At 56.1% G+C, this 20235-nt stretch overlaps 2 protein-coding genes across 2 annotated transcripts in view; both read right to left on the reverse strand.

The window, feature by feature from the left end:
• Positions 1-946: 946 nt before the first annotated feature.
• Positions 947-8043, reverse strand: TAMALIN (trafficking regulator and scaffold protein tamalin). The gene is made up of 8 exons (XM_024575823.4): positions 7528-8043; positions 5504-5553; positions 3841-3895; positions 3634-3736; positions 2359-2452; positions 2191-2257; positions 1905-1971; positions 947-1448 (listed from the first exon to the last, which is right to left on the reverse strand). The coding sequence occupies exons 1-8, from the start codon at positions 7756-7758 to the stop codon at positions 964-966; spliced, it is 1152 nt and encodes a 383-aa protein (XP_024431591.3). The 5' UTR covers positions 7759-8043; the 3' UTR covers positions 947-963.
• A 7204-nt stretch (positions 8044-15247) lies between these two features.
• The window catches only part of ACVR1B (activin A receptor type 1B), a 35045-nt gene continuing 30057 nt past the window's right edge, over positions 15248-20235 (reverse strand). Inside the window, exon 9 of the mRNA XM_053921471.2 lies at positions 15248-18355. Within this exon, the coding sequence (XP_053777446.1) occupies positions 18230-18355 (126 nt within the window). The 3' untranslated portion in view covers positions 15248-18229. The remainder of the gene's footprint in view (positions 18356-20235) is intronic.

Raw genomic sequence — 20235 nt, forward strand, 5'->3', positions numbered from 1 at the left:
AGACAAGAGGCCCTCATTCTGAGGAGGGCGTGGGGCCTCCTGTTCAGGCCCGTACATGCACGTTAAAAACCCCCAGATGATTTCCCTGGCTGCAGGTTCCAAGTAAATACAATGTAAAATATAGCTTTCGTGTGTGTGTACGTGTGTGCTGGGGGGCAGGGGTGTGGGGGAGCTGGAGCCCGCGGAGCCCAGTCCTCCCCGTCAGGCAGTCACCACGCTGACACAGGTGCAAAAAACCATCAATTTTATACAGTTTGTGGTTCAGAAGCAACAATATTTGAAATGGTGGAACAGCTTGTGCTGCCCTCACCCCACCCCGACATGCCCATTTCTGTCCCCCAAAGGGCAGAGAACCCATGACCCCTGCCCGACAGGACCCAACTTACAGGCCCCTGGGAGGGGCCAAGCCCTTAGGGGTCAAGACCGGGAGTGAGGGGGACCAGCACCCTGGGCCCCCTGAGGGGCCCACCGGTTAAATGGAACTGTTGGGTGTGTGTATGGAAGGTGGGGGAACTGCCCGCAATAGGCCATTTCTCCCCAAGGCCAAGGGGAGAGAGAAAAGCTGAGGAGAGGGCTTCACGGGACAGGGTCACCACCCACTAGAAGGAGTTTTCCTTCACACACCACAAGGCACCAATGACCAGATGTAGGACGGCACATCCCATCTTTGGTCCCCGAACCTCTCCCAGTCCCGAGCTTGCCCGGTTCTCCCCGGTACCAGCTCCCACTATGGTTTAGGGAGGAGGAATAAAGGGGTCTGTGGCCTGGGTTTACTGCTGGACAGAGACAAGCCAGGAACCTAGCAGGCCAGCTGGGCTGGCAAGGACCCTCTCCCACTGCTCCGGGTTCCTGGGGTCCCTCTCCTCGGCCTGGCGCCAGCCTGACCTCCCAACCCCTCTCTCTTTTTGCACTGGCTGGAACGAATAAATAAATAAATACCTCCCCTCCCCGCCCGCCCTTCCCTTACAGCTGGCTCTCCTCCTCCTCCAAGGAGCGGTTGAGTCCAGGGATGAATTTGAGCAGCCGCCGGCGGAAGCTGCGATACTTGGCTTTGCGCAGGCCAGGGCCACAAAGGGCCTGCTCACGGGCCTCAGTCCAGAGCGTGCCTGGCGCGCCCCCGCCGCCACCGCCCCCGGGGCCCGCGCACCGCACGCTGGCGCTGCGGCTCAGCCCTGCCCGCAACCCAGCGGAGGTCAGGGTCTCAGCAGGGCCCAGGGCGCGGGCCGGGGGTGGTGGGGGAGCAGGCGGCTCAGCGCCCTCGAAAAAGCAGGTGTGGTAGACAGCGTCATCGGGGTCACCCCCAGCCTGCCGCGTGCCCCCACGGGGGGCCCCAGGCGCAGCCAGCAGGGGCCCGAAGGGCAGCGATCCTGGGAGCAGGCCGGCTCCGTACAGGCAGGAGCGCACTGACTCCAGAGTGTCATAGATGCTTGGGTCCTTCACCACGAGGCCTGCCAGGGCAGGAGACAAGAGGGCGGGCCGTCAGAGGGCACAGCTGGGAGACCTCAGCAACTTCCTAGTAACCATCTGTGTGGCCCTGGTCAAGTCACAACCCTGAGCCCCACCTCCCTGTCTGTAAAACAGATATGCACTCAAATCCTTATGAGGACCAGTTAGGACTCATGAGCCATGGAAGAGGCCTGAGACATGCTCTTTGAGCCTTGGTGTTCCCATCTGTAACATGGCGATGGTACTATTTAATACTTACCTTCAGAGGACTACTGAGGATAAATTAAAAATGTGTGTGCATCAGCCCAGGGTGGCATGGTACCCAAAGTAGTAGCTCAACAAACCTTTCTTCACTTTGGGGGGGGGAGGGTAACCCAGGGGTCTGAGGGGAAGCATGGCTGAGGGTATGAGAGCATCAGTAGGGGCACCAGTTACCCTTCACACCCTAATGTACTCACCATGGACCAGCCGCTGTTCCTGCACCATTAGGGACCTGTATTCTCCCCACTTCTCATAGAGGGTTTGCTGCAAAAGACACCACCCACCTCAATGTCAGGAGCCATCCAAAAGCTCTCAGGAGGTGGGTGCAGACTGAGTGACCAGGGGGCACACAGAAGAAAACTTGAGGTTAAAAGGAGGCTCAGACAGATAAATGACCCCCTGAGAAAGAGTGGGGCCTGCAGGGGCAGGGGCAGGGGCTGAGGAAGAGGAGGGTAGAAGCTGACAGTCTCTGGGCTGCATTACCTTGAGGTACTGCAGACGAGCCTCCAGCTCCGCCTTCCGAATTGATGTTCCATACAGAGTTTCCAGCCTGCAGAGGTCGGGGAGTCAAAGGCCGAGTGAGCCCCCAGCGGAAATACAGTGAGACAGACTGAGCTCAGGAGTCACAAGGACCCTGGCACCTGGACATACCTGAGAACGTTGCCAGATGCCTTAATGATGTCGACGATCTCCCGATGCCGGATACCTTCCACATTCAGGCCGTTGACACTGGCGATGGTGTCCCCTGCCAGGAAGACAGGGGTCAGCATCGGCTCCATGGGTTGTCACAGAATTCAAGCCCCACACCTTAGCCAGAAAGCGCAGGGGTAATAATGACCACAGAACACTCCTGAACTGCCCCCTCCCCACTCCTCACGATTACGTGGAGACCTTGACTAGGCCCGGCACCCCAGCCCAAGGACCAGGGCCCTCATAAACCAGCACCTTCACTCCACCTTCAGGAAGCCCTGTCCTCAAAGGCTGAGTCCCCCCAGTGGCCTTGGGCCACCCCAGAGTTGGTTATTCCAGTCTAGCCCACAGGCTGTCATGAGACCCAGTCAAGAAAGGAAGGGGACAGGGTGAGCAGCACCAAGCTAAGAACTAGCACTGGCCCCAGGCCTGCGAGCTTCCAATACCCCCTGCCGCTGCAGAGCCTCCTGACCTCACACAGGACAAGTCACGTCTCTGAACTGAGGGTTCATTTCCGGTCGGTAATAAGCGGGTGTAAATCCCTGCTGTGCCTGCCTCAGGGAGCAGGAGGGAGCGCTGGTGTGAAACTACTTTGCAAAGTTGCAATATACCACTTGGCTGCCAGGGGCTGCTGGTGAGTGGGCAAAGGGAGAAAATGGCAATAGAACACTGGGGGGGGGGGGGGGGGGACGCAATTCTTGAAGTTTCAGGCTGTCCCTTCCTGGAACTTGGGATTCTAGATTTGGCCCATCCCAAGGGTCTCCTACTGGAGGCATAATTTCCTAGTTAGAAGACGTAACACAGGTACCCCAGAGTTGATCCAGTCAGGGGCAGGACAGGCCCTGATCCCCAAAATCAGGCAGATCTAATGGAATGTTACTCCTTCCCCAACTCCCACCCATGCTGGGGTGCCAGATTGCCAGGAGGAGGCAGAACAGCAACGGCAACATCCAGCATTTGCCAGGCCCTGGCTCAGTGTCCAGGGAACCCCCTCACCACGCTGTACCATGAGGACATGTTACTGCACCCATTTACAAATGGAACTGCTAAAGATCACTCAGAAAATGGCAAATTGGCCTGAATCCAAAGCCTGGAATCTAGCCATTCTGCTTTCTGGCCTTCTCAGAATGGGACAAAGAAAGGGAATCGATTTTAGAAGAGGTTTCTCACCCACTCTGCTTTGGAGTGAGGTTATACCCCCTTCCCAGAGCCCCAAGTCCTGAGCTCAGGCCCCACCTGGTGTGAGCCCAGCCCGCTGCGCAGGGCTTGACTCATGGACCCGGCAGACAAAAGTCACCATCTCCACGCGCTGCTCCTCCTGGTGGTGAAGGCCATACGTCTGAAACAGACAAGGGGACCCTGAGCCCTGGATTGGCAGGGGTCCATCCATTCCTCAGACTGGCCTCCCAACCCCTCACTTGCTCTGTGCCCAGCTTCTCCCACCTGGATCTCAAAGCCGAAGGTCTGGTTTTCCTCCTTCTCCAAAGTCAGCACTTTCCTGCAGGAGACACAGGGGGCCATCTCATCAAGACTGTTAGAACTCAAAGGGGAGCGTGGCAGTCCCAGAGCGTGGTCCTCCACTGATGTTGGAGTCTGCTCCAGAACACCCAGTCGAGGCTCACTGTCTCCCACAACAACTCACTCCCATCACAGGTTACTGGAATGTCCCTCCCCACACCCAGCTGAAATCAGCTTCCTCCGGCCACACGGAATCAATCCAGCCTCCAGGAATCAATCCAGCCTCCCGTTCGGGGAGGCACCGGGAATGTCCAGCCCCAGAGTGGGTGGACTAACTGAATTTTTCAGCCAGTCCCTACTTCCTAGTGAGCCCCAGAGCACCACTTACTGAGTAGCTGAGGCTCCAAACTCAGCCCCAGCCTGGAGCCTCCTCGGATCCACAGCCTTGGGGAGAGGGCTGGCCCCACCCCGGGGAGGCTGGTCACGAGGCTGAGCCCAGACCACAGCTGCTCCTCCCAGCTGCAGTGGGGCCAGCCCACCAGATGTGAGGGCTGGGGGGAGGGGAGCCTCAAAGCTGCCCCTTCCCGCACTGAAGGCCTGCCCACTGGACACAATGGTCTGGAGCGGCTCCAGGTCCTCGCCTGCTGGGGGAGCCCAGAGTTTCCTCTGCCCACCCCCACCCCCTTCCTTCCCTCCCAGCCAGAGGCAGAGTTAAAGCAGCAGCCAAAGGCCCCTTCATGTCTCATAGCCTCAGAAAGGCCCTGGAGACCCAGGTCCCCCGCTCTCAGCCTGACCCAGATACTCCCCAAATGCTGGGTAACTCCCAGCCCCAACCTTGAGCTCCTCCCCGCTTTGAACCCTCTGTGTGTGCTGGGGCCGGCAGCAGGGTGACTCGGAATTCTGTGTCTACCCCAGTGCTCTCTGGTTTTCTGGAAGGGTTGGCAAACTTTTTCTGCAAAGGGCCTCGTAGTAAGTATTTTAGGCTTTCTGTTCGGGGCCCATTCAACCGCTATAGTATATGGTTCTTCGTTTTCAACAACCCTTTAGAAACAGAGAAACAACTCTTAGCTCAAGCGCCAAACAGGCCGATCTGGCCAGCTGGCTGTAGCCTGCCGATCCATTTTAGAAGAAGCCAGGCCCAAATTGGGATGGGACACGGCAGAGTCGGGCCTGAGATCAGCACCTAGGTCTGCCCTCTCTTCAGATCCTTCCTCAGAGGGCTTCCACAAGATGCAACTGAGATTCTGGAAGCAGGGGCAGCCAGACTCAAGCAGCTGGACACAGCTTGGCTATGGTCGGGCCCTCGGGGGCTTGCTGGAGCTGGGAGGGCATAGGACCCTGAGGATTTCTCTTGCTCCTCCACCTCCCAGGTCCAGATCTCCAGGGAGGGGTAATGTGCAGGGACTGGGGGTGGGTTGAGGAGCACCTGATGACTCAAAAGTCCCTACCTCCTTTCTCTGCCACCCCTTCACACAGCCCACACCCCTACCTGCACCTCGGGCCTAGGAAGGGAGCCATGCTGGAAAGGTGGGAGAATGACTCCCCCTGGCTGGGCTGAGATGCTGTGTCATGCTGCCCCCCACCCCCCCTACCACCCAGGCACCTCACCCTTTGGACCAGGGCAGGGGCTGGGGTGGTGGTGACTTACCGCTGCTGTTCAGGACTGTGGTTGAGATTCTTCCAGCGGAATCCTGAGCCCTGGGCAGTAAGATGGAGAGTTAGGAAGGAGCAAGTGAGACAAGGGTTACCTTGAGCAGATGCTGAGAGCCCTATGCTGGGAGGTCCCTCACCTAGTCCCCATCCCGGGAGCCAGGACTCCCTGTGGTCTGGTCCCAGTTCCAAACCTGCTTTGGTGCTGGTCAGACTACTCGCTGAATGCCTCCATCAGTATCTCTCCCCCTAGGCTTTATCCCCACTAACTGGAACTGCAGGGACATAACAGTCCTGAGTTCCAGAGGCATGGACCACTAAGCCCATGCTGGGGGCCAGGGGTTCCATTAATCTGGATAGGGTAGTCTTCATCCCCAGGGTGCATGTCTGCCAAAGCTCAGGCCTCCTAGACTCCTGAAAAGCCAAGCCAAGGCAGGGGCTCCTCCCAGACATTCCCAAAGAGGGGCAGGGGCCCCTGAGTCCAGGGCTGGAGGGCCAGGAATCCCAGCCTGACTGTAGGAAGGCAGGGGAGAGAGGGGCTACCTACCTCCTCCAAAGTCTAGGCTGTTTCGGGGACCAGCTGTGCCCAGCCCCGTCTGGATCTCTCAATATTGCCATATGTCGCTGCTTTCTGGGGCAAAAACTCTTAGATCTCAAATGTGTTCTAAAGTCTCACCATACTGAGGAGAGTGATTGGGAGTTCTTTTTATTTTGTTTTTCTCTGGAGCGGGGAATGACAGAGCTGAGGGTTCCTGCCCCTTTAGGGGCCTTGAGAAACTAAAGTAGTCTCTCTCTCTCCTAAATTATTGGCCCTTGGAAGAAGCCCTGTCCCAGATCAGTCCTCCTCCCATGTGCCCTAAAGAGGCCAGGGCCTTCCCAGTTGGTGCCCTTGTTAACCCTCCTCCCAGGCTTCCCCAAGGCTAGGGAGATAAGGGGCCCTCTTTTTCCAGAACCAACAACTGGCCTCAGGGGTGAGGACAGTTCCCAAATGGGCCAGGGAGGAAGGACTGGGCAGCATAGAGAGAGAGACCCCTTTGTCTTTCCACCCTATTTTCATAAAATGCAAATTCTCAACAAGCTGTTCATTGTGTGGGGGGGAGCCAAGGTCCAGAGAAGGAGGAGGGGGACAGAGCGAGGAAAGGCCACCAGCTCCCTTTCCTTAACCTGGGTCATGTGTCCCCCCTTCTGAAAGCTAGGGTTTCCCTCAGGCCAGAGGAAGAGCCCGCGGAGGAGGGGAGACTCAGAGGGCGGGCGCGGCCCGCATCCTTCCTGCCCCGCGGGCGCCCTGCGACCCCTCCTACCGCGTCCGGTCCTAGCCGTCCTAGCCGAAGTCCAGGGAGCAGTGACCTCGCACCCCACACCTCAGACGCAGGGCCTAGGAGACAGACCCCGAGCCTAGGCGTCCAGGCGCCTCGGAGTGGCGAATGCTCTTTCGGACTGGGCGCATCCACTGCCCTCCCTCTCCACCCGGGACGCTTGGATCGAGGGAGCAGCGGGACCCCGGCTCTCAGCCTCCCTCTTCCAACTGAAGGAGCCCGGGCCAGGGATTCTTGGGGTCTCGAGATACCTGGACGAGGGGAGGCAGGGCGCAGGGCATGCAGGCCAGACGGATGAGGAGAGGGGATGCCGGGCGGGGGGGGGGGGGGGGGTCAGGAGGGAAAGGAGCCAGACGGGGCGGCGGCGCGTGGGGAGCAGAGTGGAGAGCCCCGAGATCGGGCGGCGTGGAGGTGGGGGCCGTGGGGGCCGGAGGCTGGCGCCTTCCACGGAGAGGGCCGAGGGGACTGAGCAGGTTCTGAACGTGGCCGTGGGGGTCCGCAGGCTGGGGAAGATCGTGAGGTACTCTGACCCCGAGCAGAATGTTGTGGAGGTCAGCAAGGACGGGGGGAGGGGGACGATTGGGGTTCAGCAGGCACAGATGGGGGTGTTGCGAGGTTGAGCGGGTGTGGAGAAAGGGACACTAAGGGTGAGGGTGGGGGGCACCGAGAGCCGGTGCCGCGGGAGTTGGAAGAGTGGAGGACGCACCTTTCGGCGGGGCAGGGTACCCCCGGACACAGCGAGCGCGCGATACAGCTCGGCGGGGTGATAGTCCTCCAGCGCCGCGTACAGCTCTTCCCCGGGGGGCCCCGGGCTGGCGGCTGCAGCAGGGGGGCCGGTGGCCGAGGTCCGGGCCGGAGCGACTTCGGAGTCCGGAGCCCGGGTGGTGGCTGACGCCTCCTCCTTCGGTTGCAGTTTCCTGAGTCGGCGGAGGGTCATGGCTCCGGCGCCCCGCACGGCGGGGCTGGCAGCAGCTCGGGGATGCCAGCCAGGCGGGTGGCTAGTCGCCTCCCTTTATACGATCCGCTTGGCGGACTGGGGGTGCGGACGGGGAGCGGCCTTCACTGGCCTCGCCCCCAGGGCCGCAGGCCCCGCCTCCTCCCCCCCGCCAGGCTAGGGAAGGTCTCAATGTGGGGAAACCTCGCCGCGGAGGAGGGGGTTTGGAAACAGGGCACCCCGGGGCGGGGCCAGTGACACCTAAGGGCGGGCGGGCTGGAGATAGTCTTGTGAAGGGGCTTGTGTACGAGATTTGAAAATTTGGGGATGGATAGCTTTGGAGACTCGTGGAACATGTGGTGGATGGACAGGAAGGGGCCATTGTGAGGGGGTTTGGAGACGCAGGGGAAGATTCTAGGAGATCCTCCGGACTGCAGGAGACTTCAGGCGAGATGAGAGGAAGCATGGCTGCGCAGAGGGAGGCGTGTGGTACCTGGGGAAGAGATGCCCCTGAAGGGAGGAGTGGGAGGGCTCAGATTTCCCCTTCACACAGCTGCCCCAGCAGAAGTGAAAGAGGCTGCCTCCTCTTCCCAAGTCAAGGGGGAAGAGAAGGGGTGGAAACCCAGAAGACAGTGGGCTTAATTCCGGGGGAAGCAGAGCTCCCTCCTGAGTAAACCTCTTCTCAGCTCTCCATGTCAGAGCTCCCTGCAGACAGATCCTTACTATGGAGTTGACTCATGGGGAAGGGGATGTGCGTGAGCAGAGCAGGTGCTGAGGGTTGCGGGGCGGGGCGGCGCGGTTCTCAGCTACTTTCTGACATTGTCTTAGGGACCATCCCCATGGGAGGGGGTGGGGATGGCCCAGCTGAAGTCTGTCGTCAGTGGTGGCTGAATAAGAAGTGAGAGGAGGAAGTGGAAGGCTCCTCCTGGAGTGCGACTGGCAGGTACCCACCACAGGGTGTTAGCACCACGTCAGCCACTAAACAGAGGCTGAGGCCAGGGATGCACTGTCCCTGACTGTCCCCCACTCCTCCCATCTTCCCAAATCTGTTAGCCTTTACAGCTCACATTCGCTGAGCATTTATCATGTGCCGGACACACTGTTCTGTATGTGCTTTTATATACACGAATTAACTCATTTGGTTCTGATAACAACCGTTTGAAATAGGTATCATTATCATCCCTGACAGATGAGGAAACTGAGGCCAAGGAGGTTAAGTAACTCGCTCTAGGCTACTCACTGGCAGAGTTGAGATCTGAACCCAGGTGGCCTGGTTCCAGAGCCTACAATCTAACCCTATGTGATGCTGTCTTCTTCAGTTCCTCATTCTCTCTACACTTACCCTGCTCCGTGCCAGGTCCTGGCTAGGCTCAGGGGTTATAGACGCTCGTGGTCTGGTAGGAGTGGTACCTGCACAGGTGCGGCGTTACACACCTGGCATGAGGAGGACAGAGGGGCAAGTAGCCACATCCACTTGGGGCAGCCAGGAAAGGCTGTCTCCTCTGTCATTCACGGGTCTCAGTCTCCTTGCTTCCTCGTCTCCTTGACTTTCTGTGTCTGTCTCTCCCCCACCCGCAGGCGCCTGGGGCCCCCACCCTGCAGGAGGTGTGGGTGGAGGGGGTGCTTCTCCATCCCTCAGTGATTACACAAGTCCAGATGGCAAGATGAGTGTTGGATGAGGGGCAGGGGTGGACTGGGGACTGCCAGGAGCAAAGAGCTAAGTCCCTTAGTGTCTTCCTCTCCCTCCTCCCACTTCTCCCCTTGGCACCACCAAGTGGCCATCAGCTGAGGGGCTGAGGGGGTGTCGGTGGGGAAACATGGGACTATTGTGAAGCATTAGCACAGATGGACCCCTGGACCGTCTGCTGCCTGCTCCCGACAGATGGCATCTGTGCTGGGGGTGGGGTAGGTAGTGGGGAGGCGAGCAAAGGCAGGAGAGGCAATGGTTCTGTTCTCTGTACTCCTGTGCTTATGTCTGAAAGAGCCCACAAAAGAGCATCTTGTGCCTTTTCTGGGAAGGGCCATCAGCCTACCTACCCCAAAGGGCTACCTAACCGGCACCTCCCTGTCTGAAACCTGGAGAAGTGGTACCATGGTAACAGCACCTGTGTGTACAGCCCTGTTGAGATGTTCCTCCTTCAGGCTGAACTGGAGGCAGAGACTTCCCCTCGGTATGCAGGTCAGTCTGCCTCCCTGCCTCCAAGTGAGAAACCACCACCAGAGGAGGTCATACAAGTTCCCTCCTGCCAGGCAGGGAGCCCTGGAGAACCCGAGTAAGGCTGGGCCCAGAAGAGGCAGTTTCTGTCAGCCTCACTACATGATCTCCTGGAATCCTGGAATTTCAGAGGTGGAAAGGGTCTATGGTCTAGAAGGATGCGGTTAAGCCCTTTTTTAACAGAGGAAGCAAACGAAGCCAGGAAGGGAAAGACGGTGGCAGGACAGGCACTACAGCCCCTGTGTCCCAGGTCTCCTGACTCCAGAGGCTGTTTAATTCAGCCGCTGGCAGCTCGGAGGCCAGTGCTTGCTTCCTCCACACAAACTCCCCAGTTTCTCCTGGGAGGTGATGGGGAGCCCAGGACGTCACATCACGGGGCAGTGATGCCCTCTGGTGGTCATGAGTCTCTTGGTGGAAAACCTAATCAGACTGAAGGGCTGGTGCCAGGATTCCATCTGGAATCCCAGCCGGCTTATGGATACCCCACAACTCCTGGGTGGGGGGTGGGTAGAGGGAGCATGCTGCACACTGCCAGCAACTTCATACCAGGACACACCTTCCTCCTTTCTCCTCTCTCTGGGAACCCTCCTTGAAAAAGCCCCATCATTCCGGCCCCTCAGACATCTGTGCTCAATCTGTACTTTATTCCCAAGAGCAAGTCCCTGGCTTTCAGAGTGAGCTCCTCGTCTGCCTTCCTTTTGCCCAGCTGCCCTGGCTCCCAGCTCTCAGGAGGGGGCTTGGCTTGTGGTGGGGGCAGAGACAGCAGGGGCTCAGATAATGGACAAGGCCAAGGTAAGACCCCCTTCTCTTTGGCATAAGCCCTTGCTCAGACACTTGACAGCTCACAGTCCCCACGGAGGAAATGGGGAGAGCTAGATCTTGCCCCCAGTGACCTGTTCAAGCTCTAGGGGAGTTGGGGCACTGGGAGGTGAGCTCCAGATGCTCCAGTCCCCGTGGAGTCCCGCTCAGTATCAGCGCTCTACTAGTCATCTCATCCCAGAAGTAGGAGGGATGGCTAGTCTGCCGCTTGGGCTCCTCTCAGGGTGCTCCTAAGTGGGGGAGGTGGAGGGAGATGGCTCGGGGCTCGGCTGGCTCTCTGGTCAGGAATGAGGGGCTGGGCCCCCAGCTGCACGACACTGGGGGAGGCAGGGACAGCCGGTGGGCAGCTGACAGGCAGGGAGCGGTTGTTTTTCTGAATGACTATTGCTCAACAGTTTCCATGGGGTAGTGTCTGTGTGTGGTGTTGGGGCTGGGGGAGCCTAGCAGCAGGGAGAGGACCCATTACAGCCCGGACTTGATTCTAGGGGGGTCTGGGAGTGGGGCAAGGCAGACAAGGCAGTTTATCTGTGTTGGATATGGGTGGCCTCTTGAGTCTTGTCTCACCCAGAGGCCAGGGACCATCTTGCCTCTTGGGCTGGGGGTGGCAGCGTGTCTCCAGCTTGAACAGGGTAGTCTGGTCAAAGAAAGGGAGGGTTACCTCTCCAGCTTTCCTTACAGTACCACTCCTAGGGCAGAGGGTATGCACCGTTTTACCTGCTTCATTGCAGAACAGGTACAGCTGGGACAGAAAGTGACAGTTCTCGGGGCCCCAGATTCCCCAGATGTGTGCCCTCTGGGGGTTCATCCCTGGCTCCCTCTCCCAGGGGATAGTGTTGCGCACCAGGCTGATTCTTCTGCTTACTGTGAACTGGCCAGCTCCCCTCTCCCTGTTTACATTTGCTCGCACCCCAAACCCGTTCCTTCTACCAAGTCTCCCCGTCCTCCAGCTGCTCCTGCCACCACCACTGCAGCTGCCTCCTGAAGTCAGCACTGTGACTGTCCCTGAACGCATACACGACCCCAGCACTCCCTTGGTGAAAACCTGGCTTTAAACAGCCTATTCCCTACATGAGGAATGACAAAGAGGTTTTATGGGACAACTCCACATAAGCATACTGTTGAGAAACATTTGGAGGCCAAGTCCAGACTCCAGAGGAAAGAGTAGCACCTGTCACGGGGGAGTACTGGCACTGGTGGTCCCCAGGATGAAGCCTGGACTGCTGAGCACGTGATGGCTCCAAGACCCCTCCTTCAGCCTCGCTGAACCTCTGTGGTTTCCGAACGGGTGACATTCTCCTGTCAACTAAAACCCCCTCCCCTTCTCAATCAGCAGGCCAACGTCTACTCCAGAATAGACGAGATGTCGCCTCTCTTGACCCCACTCTCACCTGTCCTACGTTCCCAGAGCATTGTGTCCCCCCTCTCACAGCACTTACCTCAGCCCACTGCAGTTATCCATTTACTAGTCCCTGTCACCAGCCTTCTGTTCCCCTAGGCACCTCCTGCGTGCTCCCGTCCTGTACGTATTGCTGCGGCGGAACTTGCCAGGTCTGCCTTTTTGTTCTCTCCGCACCATCCCTCTGTGTCCAGAAGAGCAGGGGCCAGATTGTTCATTCTGCCCACTGCTTGACACACTAAGGTTGTTCAACAAATGCTTATTTGAAGATAATCTATTTAGAGTCTATCCAATTGTTCCTTAAACTTTCCTACCCCGTTAGCCCCATCCTTGGCTTCCGAGTTGCATCCCCAGACAGAACCAGGGCTACCTGCCCCATTCCTTAACCGCCCCCTGGCTGACCATGGGAAGCCCACCGACTTTCAGGCGGGTGTGATGCCGGTTGTTTGGTCAAACGCCAATCTGCAAGTTGCTATAAGGCAGGGGTGTCAAACTCATTTTCACCGGGGGCCACACCAGCCTCGCAGTTGCCTTCAAAGGGCCGCATGTAATTTTAGGACTGTATAAATGTAACAACTCCTTAACTAGGGGCAAAGAGCTCAGCACCGCTGCCGGTAGAAACAAGGTGCTCGCCAGATAAAACAAGGTGGAGGGCTGGATTCAGCCGGTGAGCCCTGAGCTTGCCACCTGAGCGTAAAGGTTTGTTTTAGATGTGATTAGCATTTAAATCAGTGGTTTCAGCAAAGCAGATTACCTTCTAAATGTAGACAGGCTACATCCAATCAGCTGAAAGCCTTCACAGGCCGAGGTCCCTGAGGGAAAAGGAATCCTGCCTCAAGACAGCCTTCTGACACCAGACTGCAACATCGGTTCTTTGCTGGCTCTCTAGCTTGCCGGTCTGATTTCAGACTTGACAACCTCCACAGTCACAAGACAATTTCTTAAAATATCTCTCTATCCATCTTATTGGTTCTCTTTCTCCAGAAAACCTTCACACACCATTCCTGGCTGGAATCAAAGCCCTCCTCCTGCCGCCTTCTTTGTGCATCCCTCACAAGTTCCCGAGTGTCTCTCGATGCTGCTACTGCACAACTGATTCTGTTTTGGTTGTGCTGAACAAGCACGATTTCCGGACTGCAACAATCAGAAGACATGGCCTGGAGGAACAGATGTAAAATGTGTGTAACAGAAGCCCAGGCACAAACTGGTCAAATGAATTCAGGTCTCCTGTATTGGGCCCTATAAAGGTGAGATACTGTTAGTAACCTTCAAGGGCACATGAAGAGGTTCCAGAATGAAGCTGAATCTGCAACCCACAGCCTAGTGAACTGTGGCCCATGCCTGAAAGATGACTGTCTCTTGAAGTGGGTGAGATTAGCGACAGGCCACTTCCCCTTTCCTCAGACAGACAGGTAAATCAGACGTGTGGCGGCCATCATACCTTGCCACTTCAGCAAGCTGCCTCTGCTTCTGCTGTTACCTTCGTGCATCAAAAAATCATGACCAGAGTCCAATGACCATTAGCAGCTAATCCAGGTTATGGCGATATATGACAAACTTAAAGCCAACTTCTAAAGGTAGATTACTCAATTTTCTCCAGCCCAACAGTCTCAGATGGGAGAATAATGGAGAAGTCTGGAGAACAAACAGAATTTTCAACCATTCAGAGGCTGGAACAATGGGCTGTAAAATTTAACATGGCAAACATACGATGTCCTATACTTGAGTTCAACTTCCCTTACACAGGACGGAGAAAGGAGAAGGTGCCTGGATTTAACCCAACCCGAGACTGGAGATGCAGCCATGGGATGGGGCCTGCGGGTGTCAAGCACAGTCTAGGACCCTTGTTCTAGTCTGTGCTGTCAGTTGATGCCCAGGTGAAATGTCACCTGCTGTCCTGGCCCCAGGCCCTGGCTGGGTTCAGTGGAGGGCAGCTGGCAGCGGGGAGAACACTGAGCCAGAGGCTGCGCGGTGCAAAGGCTAGAGGGCCGCCGGGGACAGTCAGACAGCCCAAGCCCAGGGTCTTTTCTGCCCCTGTGAGCTACGTTGATTTGATCTATTGACCATTTACTTGAGTTCTCTAACCCTGTTTCCTAATCCATAGAGAAACATCCATATACCCACCTCAAACACTGTTTTAGGATTAAAGCAACTAATATACATAAAGCAAACTTTGGCACATTGCTTAGCACACAGTAAGTTTTCAGTATTCGCTCATATTAACTGCAGAAATTCTCAGCTTTGCCAAATTCACGATAACACGACAGCTGCCTTCAAGTATTTTCGGGGACCTTATATGGAAGAGAAAGGGCTGCTATGAACTGCCTTCTGGATAGAAGTCACATGGAGGTTAGCGGTTCCATGTAAGAGCTTTCCACACGCAGACGCCTGCAGGTGGAAGTTGTGTTCCTGAGTGCTACAGCAGGAGGCACGGAGCCACGTGGCCCACCCCATGTGGCAGGGACGCTGTGGGGAGTCGAGTGTCTGGGGGGTGGTGACTAGGCGACCTCCAGGGTGCCACCTACACACATGAAATTCTGTGACTCTAGGACTCTGATCCCCGTTCCCTCAGCCTCGACAGAGACATTCACAGCCGCCCACACATTGAAAATGCCAGAGGAACCAGTGGAGACTCCCACCGCAGAGCCACCTAAACACCCCCAAACTCACATTTACACTCCAATTTAGGAGGGTGAAGAAAACACTGAGGCTGTCTTTAAGACTGGGTGGCTTGTGACTAAACAGGATCAAGACCTTCTTTTGCCTAAAGAGAAAAATGCTGCAAGACAAAACAAATACAAAGCGGAAAGGTATTCAGTGTCTTCTGCGCCCTCACATGCCAGGCCCTCCTCTCTCCACTAAACACAGGAACAGTCTAAGGGAGGCCAGAGGTGAGCAGATCAGCTCCTCGTCCCTGCTGGGACCTGCTGTGCCCAGGGCTGACATCACGCCCCAGCCGAGTGGGAGGGCAGAAACACTACCTGAGAACATCTACCCGCGCCCAGCTCCCCGCCACCAGCTGGGCGCTGTCCACAGGTGGGAAACAGATGGCACCAGAACAGTTCTGTGAATAAAACTTTAATAATGTACAGCAGAAATCGGACAGGCTCATTCTTATATTAAAACAAAAGATTTCCTATATTACAACTTATTTACATTTGCATACTGAAGAGGTAAAGTGTCTAAGTGGCTAATTTACAGTCCTTTCTAATAAAATGTACAAAAACAAACAGAAGTACCGAGAATGCCGTTCAGGGGCCTTGATGGCGACAAAAGAACGGGCTTGGACTTGGTCTGTGAATCCAGAATCCAGAGGTGCAGGTAGCCCTAAGGATCAGGGTTGGCCCCAGGGGGCCAAACACCACGGCTTCAGCCTGTAGTTTCTCCCCAACTCACTAACTCCTAACTCTTAGTGTTAAGAGCAGTGGGGGTGAGGGTGGGAACTTCCCCAAAACTGCTCAGTCTTCCCCAAGGGTGGAGGGGCTGGACCGCGTGTGTGGTGAGGACAGACGGGCCACCGAGGGAGTAGGCTAGTGGCTTGGGAGTCCCTGGGTTGAGGAGTTTCGGCAGATCGGAGAAGCTGGTTGTGACGGGCACAGGAGTCTCAGCCCCACTGCCACTTTGAACCTGCCAGGTTCTGCTGCAGGGTGGAGAGGTGAGGGGTCAGCAGGGGTGGGGAAAGGAGGTCCCCCATTGACACAATTGATATATTCAAGGGCAATTAGTCAATAGCTAGTAAATTGGCCCAAACAGTTAGGGGAAGATCTCCTTTTAGGCAAGGAAAGAGGCAATACATGAGGAAAATAAATAGAAAGGCCGGGGACATCGGGGAGACATGTAAGCAGGGAGAGGGCTCTCCCTGTCCTCCACAAGCTTTGGCAGAGAATCGCTGGGCTGGAGGCAGGGGTGCTGTGAGGCTGCATCCATACGATGCTCCCAGGGGGCAGGAAGGAAGCTCTGAATGAACGCATGACTGGGCTCTCATGCCCACCACCGGTCTCTTTGGTGTGGGGGGCATGCTTGCCCTTCGGTGGTCTTCTGTATGAACAATCATTCCAGGCATAAAAGGCTCTCAGAACCAACTACTATATGAAAACTTCTGGTCTCAAAACAGGCACCCACTAACTGGCATCAGGTCCTCCTTCAGTGCTCCAAAAACAGGACCCAAGCCTTATTCACAGCTACATTCCCAGCACCTAGTACAGTGCCTGGCACCCAGCGGGCACTCACCATTCGCTGAGTAAATGCCTGGAGGAGAAGGTGCAGCCAGCTGGGCCACGCACAAAAGGCCGGGCCCCAGCCCAGAAACCACTCCTGGACCTGGGGGTGGGGCGGGGCACAACGTGGGAGAGACTGACCCCCAGCGCAGGCAGCAGCTCCCCCCGCAGAGCGGGAATAGGCTCAGGTACAAGGACAGACATTTCCAGTGTGATTGAGCTATGTGCGTTTGATTGAACCATTTTTTTTTCTGGTTGTTTTTTGTAGGGATTTCTTTAAAAACAAATAGATTGAGAGGTAATCATCACATAGAGATGGTTTTCGTTTTATAAAAACTTAATATTAAAAAAAGTTAAAATCCAGACCCTCCCAATAAAATTAAAAAACAAACAACAACAACAAAAAAAAACCACTCCAGTTAAAAGTTATGGCTTCGAAGTTATTATATACCTAAGCTATGCTGACCAAACCACCACCCACAACCGTGCTTCTAGACGTCGTTAAATACTACACTCAGGTTAAATATGACTCGGCTTGGGCTGTTCCCTTTAGTAGGGCCCCTGAAGTGGGTGTAAGCCTCTTATCCTCCCTCCACCGTGATCAGATAACCCAGTAGAAGACCCATGCAGATGCCTCCCTCCCACCCCGCTCCCTCCCCACTTCTTGTCCCCGCTTCCCTTCCCCACCCTAGACCCACCACCACCAAAAATATACACTGCTGTTTCCAGAATCTGGGACATGAAAGACAGATGTGACATTCCAATCTGAGTCCCCAGATCTGGGCTTCAAATTCCTTGGCCCTTCCTTGATGCTACTACTGAGGACGACGTCCTGGGCTGGCTCATTTCCCACGGTTGCAGTTGACCACAACACCCGAGACTCACGCCAGATGCTTTCCTGGTCCACCCGCCCCTCCCTCACAATTGGACCCAAAGGCCTCGCCTGCCATGGACAACTGGGCCAGCTTTGGTTCCACAGTCTGAAATGGAGGAGGAAGGTGGGGCTGACACAGGGTGGGAAAGGAGGATCGCCGCGGCTCAAGAGTTCTGGAGGAAAGGTGGGGAGGGAGACCCCTGGGAAGGGCACCAGGAAACGAGACGCTGCTCACAACTGAACAGAGGCACCAGCACGCAGAGACGGCATGACAAACACCCAGACCTGCACATGCACAGAAAGCTCAAGCAGGGGAGTACGCACCTAGACACGTACACACACACACACACACACGTGTAAGGGCATGGCACGGAGCAGGCACAACAGGGGACGCACCTCGGCACATGCACACACGGCTGGACAGACAGGCGGCAGGTTCCGTCTCCACTGGCAGTCCCTCCAGATGTCTGCATGAGGGTGGAGCACGGGCCTGGAGCTGCCTGCCATGGGGCTGCGCTTCTGGCTCTTCCGGGCCACCTCGGTGGGCTGGGGTCGGCCCCTGGCGGGAAACCTTCAGTGCTGCTCAGCACTGGCAACACTCAGCTTCACCTGGGCACTCCCAGGCCACCCGTCACCACTCCTGGCTCTACACCAGGTGCACCAGGTTTGGTGGGGCTTCCCACTCCAACCAGTTTGATTGTGGCACCGAGTTCTCCACGCCTTTCGCTCTCAGAGTCTCCATGCCACTAGGAGGTAAGTATAAAAGGTGTCTGTGTCTCAAACCCAACGTGGGAGTGAGTGGGTCTCCTGGGCTCTGTCCCTCTTTCGGACCAGAGCTTCTGGCCACAGAGGGCTGGGCAGAAACGAGAGGTAGGCCTCCATCGTACGCTCAACACGGCAGCTCTGTGTAGTCCTCGCTGCCCAGGGTTGCATGTAGGGGGTGGAAAGCAGGGTTAGATCTTCACATCTTCCTGCACACTGAGTTGGGAGAGGGTCTTCTTAATGCGCAGAGCAGTCAGGCGGGCCGCGCCATTGGCGTACCAACACTCTCGCATCATCTTCCCCATCACTCGTAATGCCTGCAGAGACCCGGACAGACAGCATCAATGTGACCCTGCCCGGTGGAAGCCTTTCTGCCCTCAGGGTCCTCCTCCTTTCTCAGTGCAACGTGTCAGAATCTCCGCTCCCCTCTGACCCTAGGTAAACACTCTGCAAACCTCCCTCTCCCGGTAGGCTGCCCTTCTTTAGGGGACAGGTTGTGCAGGCAAATGGAGAGAGCTGCAGCCCAGAGAGGGGAGACCTCTGCAAGCACCGGCAGCCATTCCCCATCATCTGGGTAATCTTGAAAGAAATTCCGTCAACAGCCTGCGATCCGAAAATCATTTGTCGGGTTTGAGAATCCATTTTCATGACTGTACACTGATTGTTCTTTTAAAAAGTAGCATATAAACCAGGGACAAATCTTTTTTTCTTTTTTTCAGGGACAAATCTTGAGGCAGGAAAGAAAGAAGCTAGGAAAATTCCTTGGCAAGTGGAATAGAGAAACTGAGGCAGAGAGCTGAACATACTGGCTGAGCGATTTACAGCCAGATACAGAAGTCCACCTCTTCAGAAATAACATCTAGGTCTCAGCTGTGTTTCAGCTCCAGGTCCAGAAAAGCAGCAAAACCAGGCCAGCGAGGCCAGGACCAGCTGCCATGACAAACGACCTCCTGCCTGCGCTGACCAATCCGTTGGGACCACAACCTTAAAAGGGCACACCTGGAATAGCTGATGAATATTCTTTTCAAACCCTAAGCTCCCAGCCTTTAAAATCCGCAAGACTAAGGACCAGCATGCTTGTCCTCCCAGAGCACACCCTCACCTTTCCCTGCCCCCACAGGCACACATTTCCTAAACTTCAGGGTCCCCACGAGACTTGCAACCAAGGGAGCAGTGGGCAGCGGCAGCTCACCCTGGGCTAACCCCTGACCCTGTCTCCAAGGCCCCTTTCTCTCAGACTCTCCAGTGAGCTGACAGCAGCCCCGCCTCGGCTCACTTCTTTCTCTGTGACTTTTACTTTTCAGTGAGTTCACGCAGCCCTGCCTGGGCTCCTTTCTTTCCTGTAACGTTTGCAGAGAGCCAAAGCAGCCCGCTTAGTCTCTCTCCTGTTGCTCCTTCTATCCTAGGCCATCCTGGTTTCACGGTCCCCTGCTTTAATAAACACACCCTCAAAACCACCTGGACTCACGCTGTGAAAGTCTTCCTGCACGAAGTCAAGAACCCAGGCGCTACTCGCTGGCCCCAGGCAGGCCCACTCAGGGCTGGGTCCCCTGTCCGGGAACAATCTCACGGTTCACATGCAGGGATGAGGGCTGGTGCAGAGGCAGGAAAGCAGCCCCTGAAAGCAACCTTGTCAGAGGCACTGCCACTGCCTGGGTGACACAGGCGACCACCAGTCAGGTCAGGCCAGGAGGTGATATGGAAGGTCTCCCATGGACGACCACTGGTTACTGAGGGCTGGACATTCCCTTAGTGCAGCACTAAGCCAGTGGTTTCCAAAATTCCATTTAGCAGCGGGACCCTCTTTCCTAAGCAGAGTCCCACCACATAAACAGCACTAACTGAACAGAGAGTGGGGCGGGGCAGTAGAAACAGCTCTTCTGGCCTCACACCCACCCTCTGAGGCAAACCCAGCCCAAGGTTCCAAGGAACGTTTTGGAAAATGCCTCTCTATTACTCAGAGAGGGCATCCCCTAAGCTGTGAGCTAATTTTGTCCGTCAGCAAGGAAATGCCCTCTAGTGGTTACACTTCCTAAAAGCAGAGCCGTGAGGGAAAAAGAGGCCCAAGTGCGAGCAGCTGGGAAAACCCCCTCCCCCCCAAGACTCTAAGGCCTCAGAGCTCCTTTCGTTAGTTATCTGTATCACAAATCTGTCCCGTTTTCAACTCTCTCCACCAAAGGCCCCCTTCTCACTTCAT

Source organism: Desmodus rotundus, chromosome 3 (genome assembly GCF_022682495.2).
Source record: "Desmodus rotundus isolate HL8 chromosome 3, HLdesRot8A.1, whole genome shotgun sequence".
Lineage (NCBI taxonomy): Eukaryota > Metazoa > Chordata > Mammalia > Chiroptera > Phyllostomidae > Desmodus > Desmodus rotundus.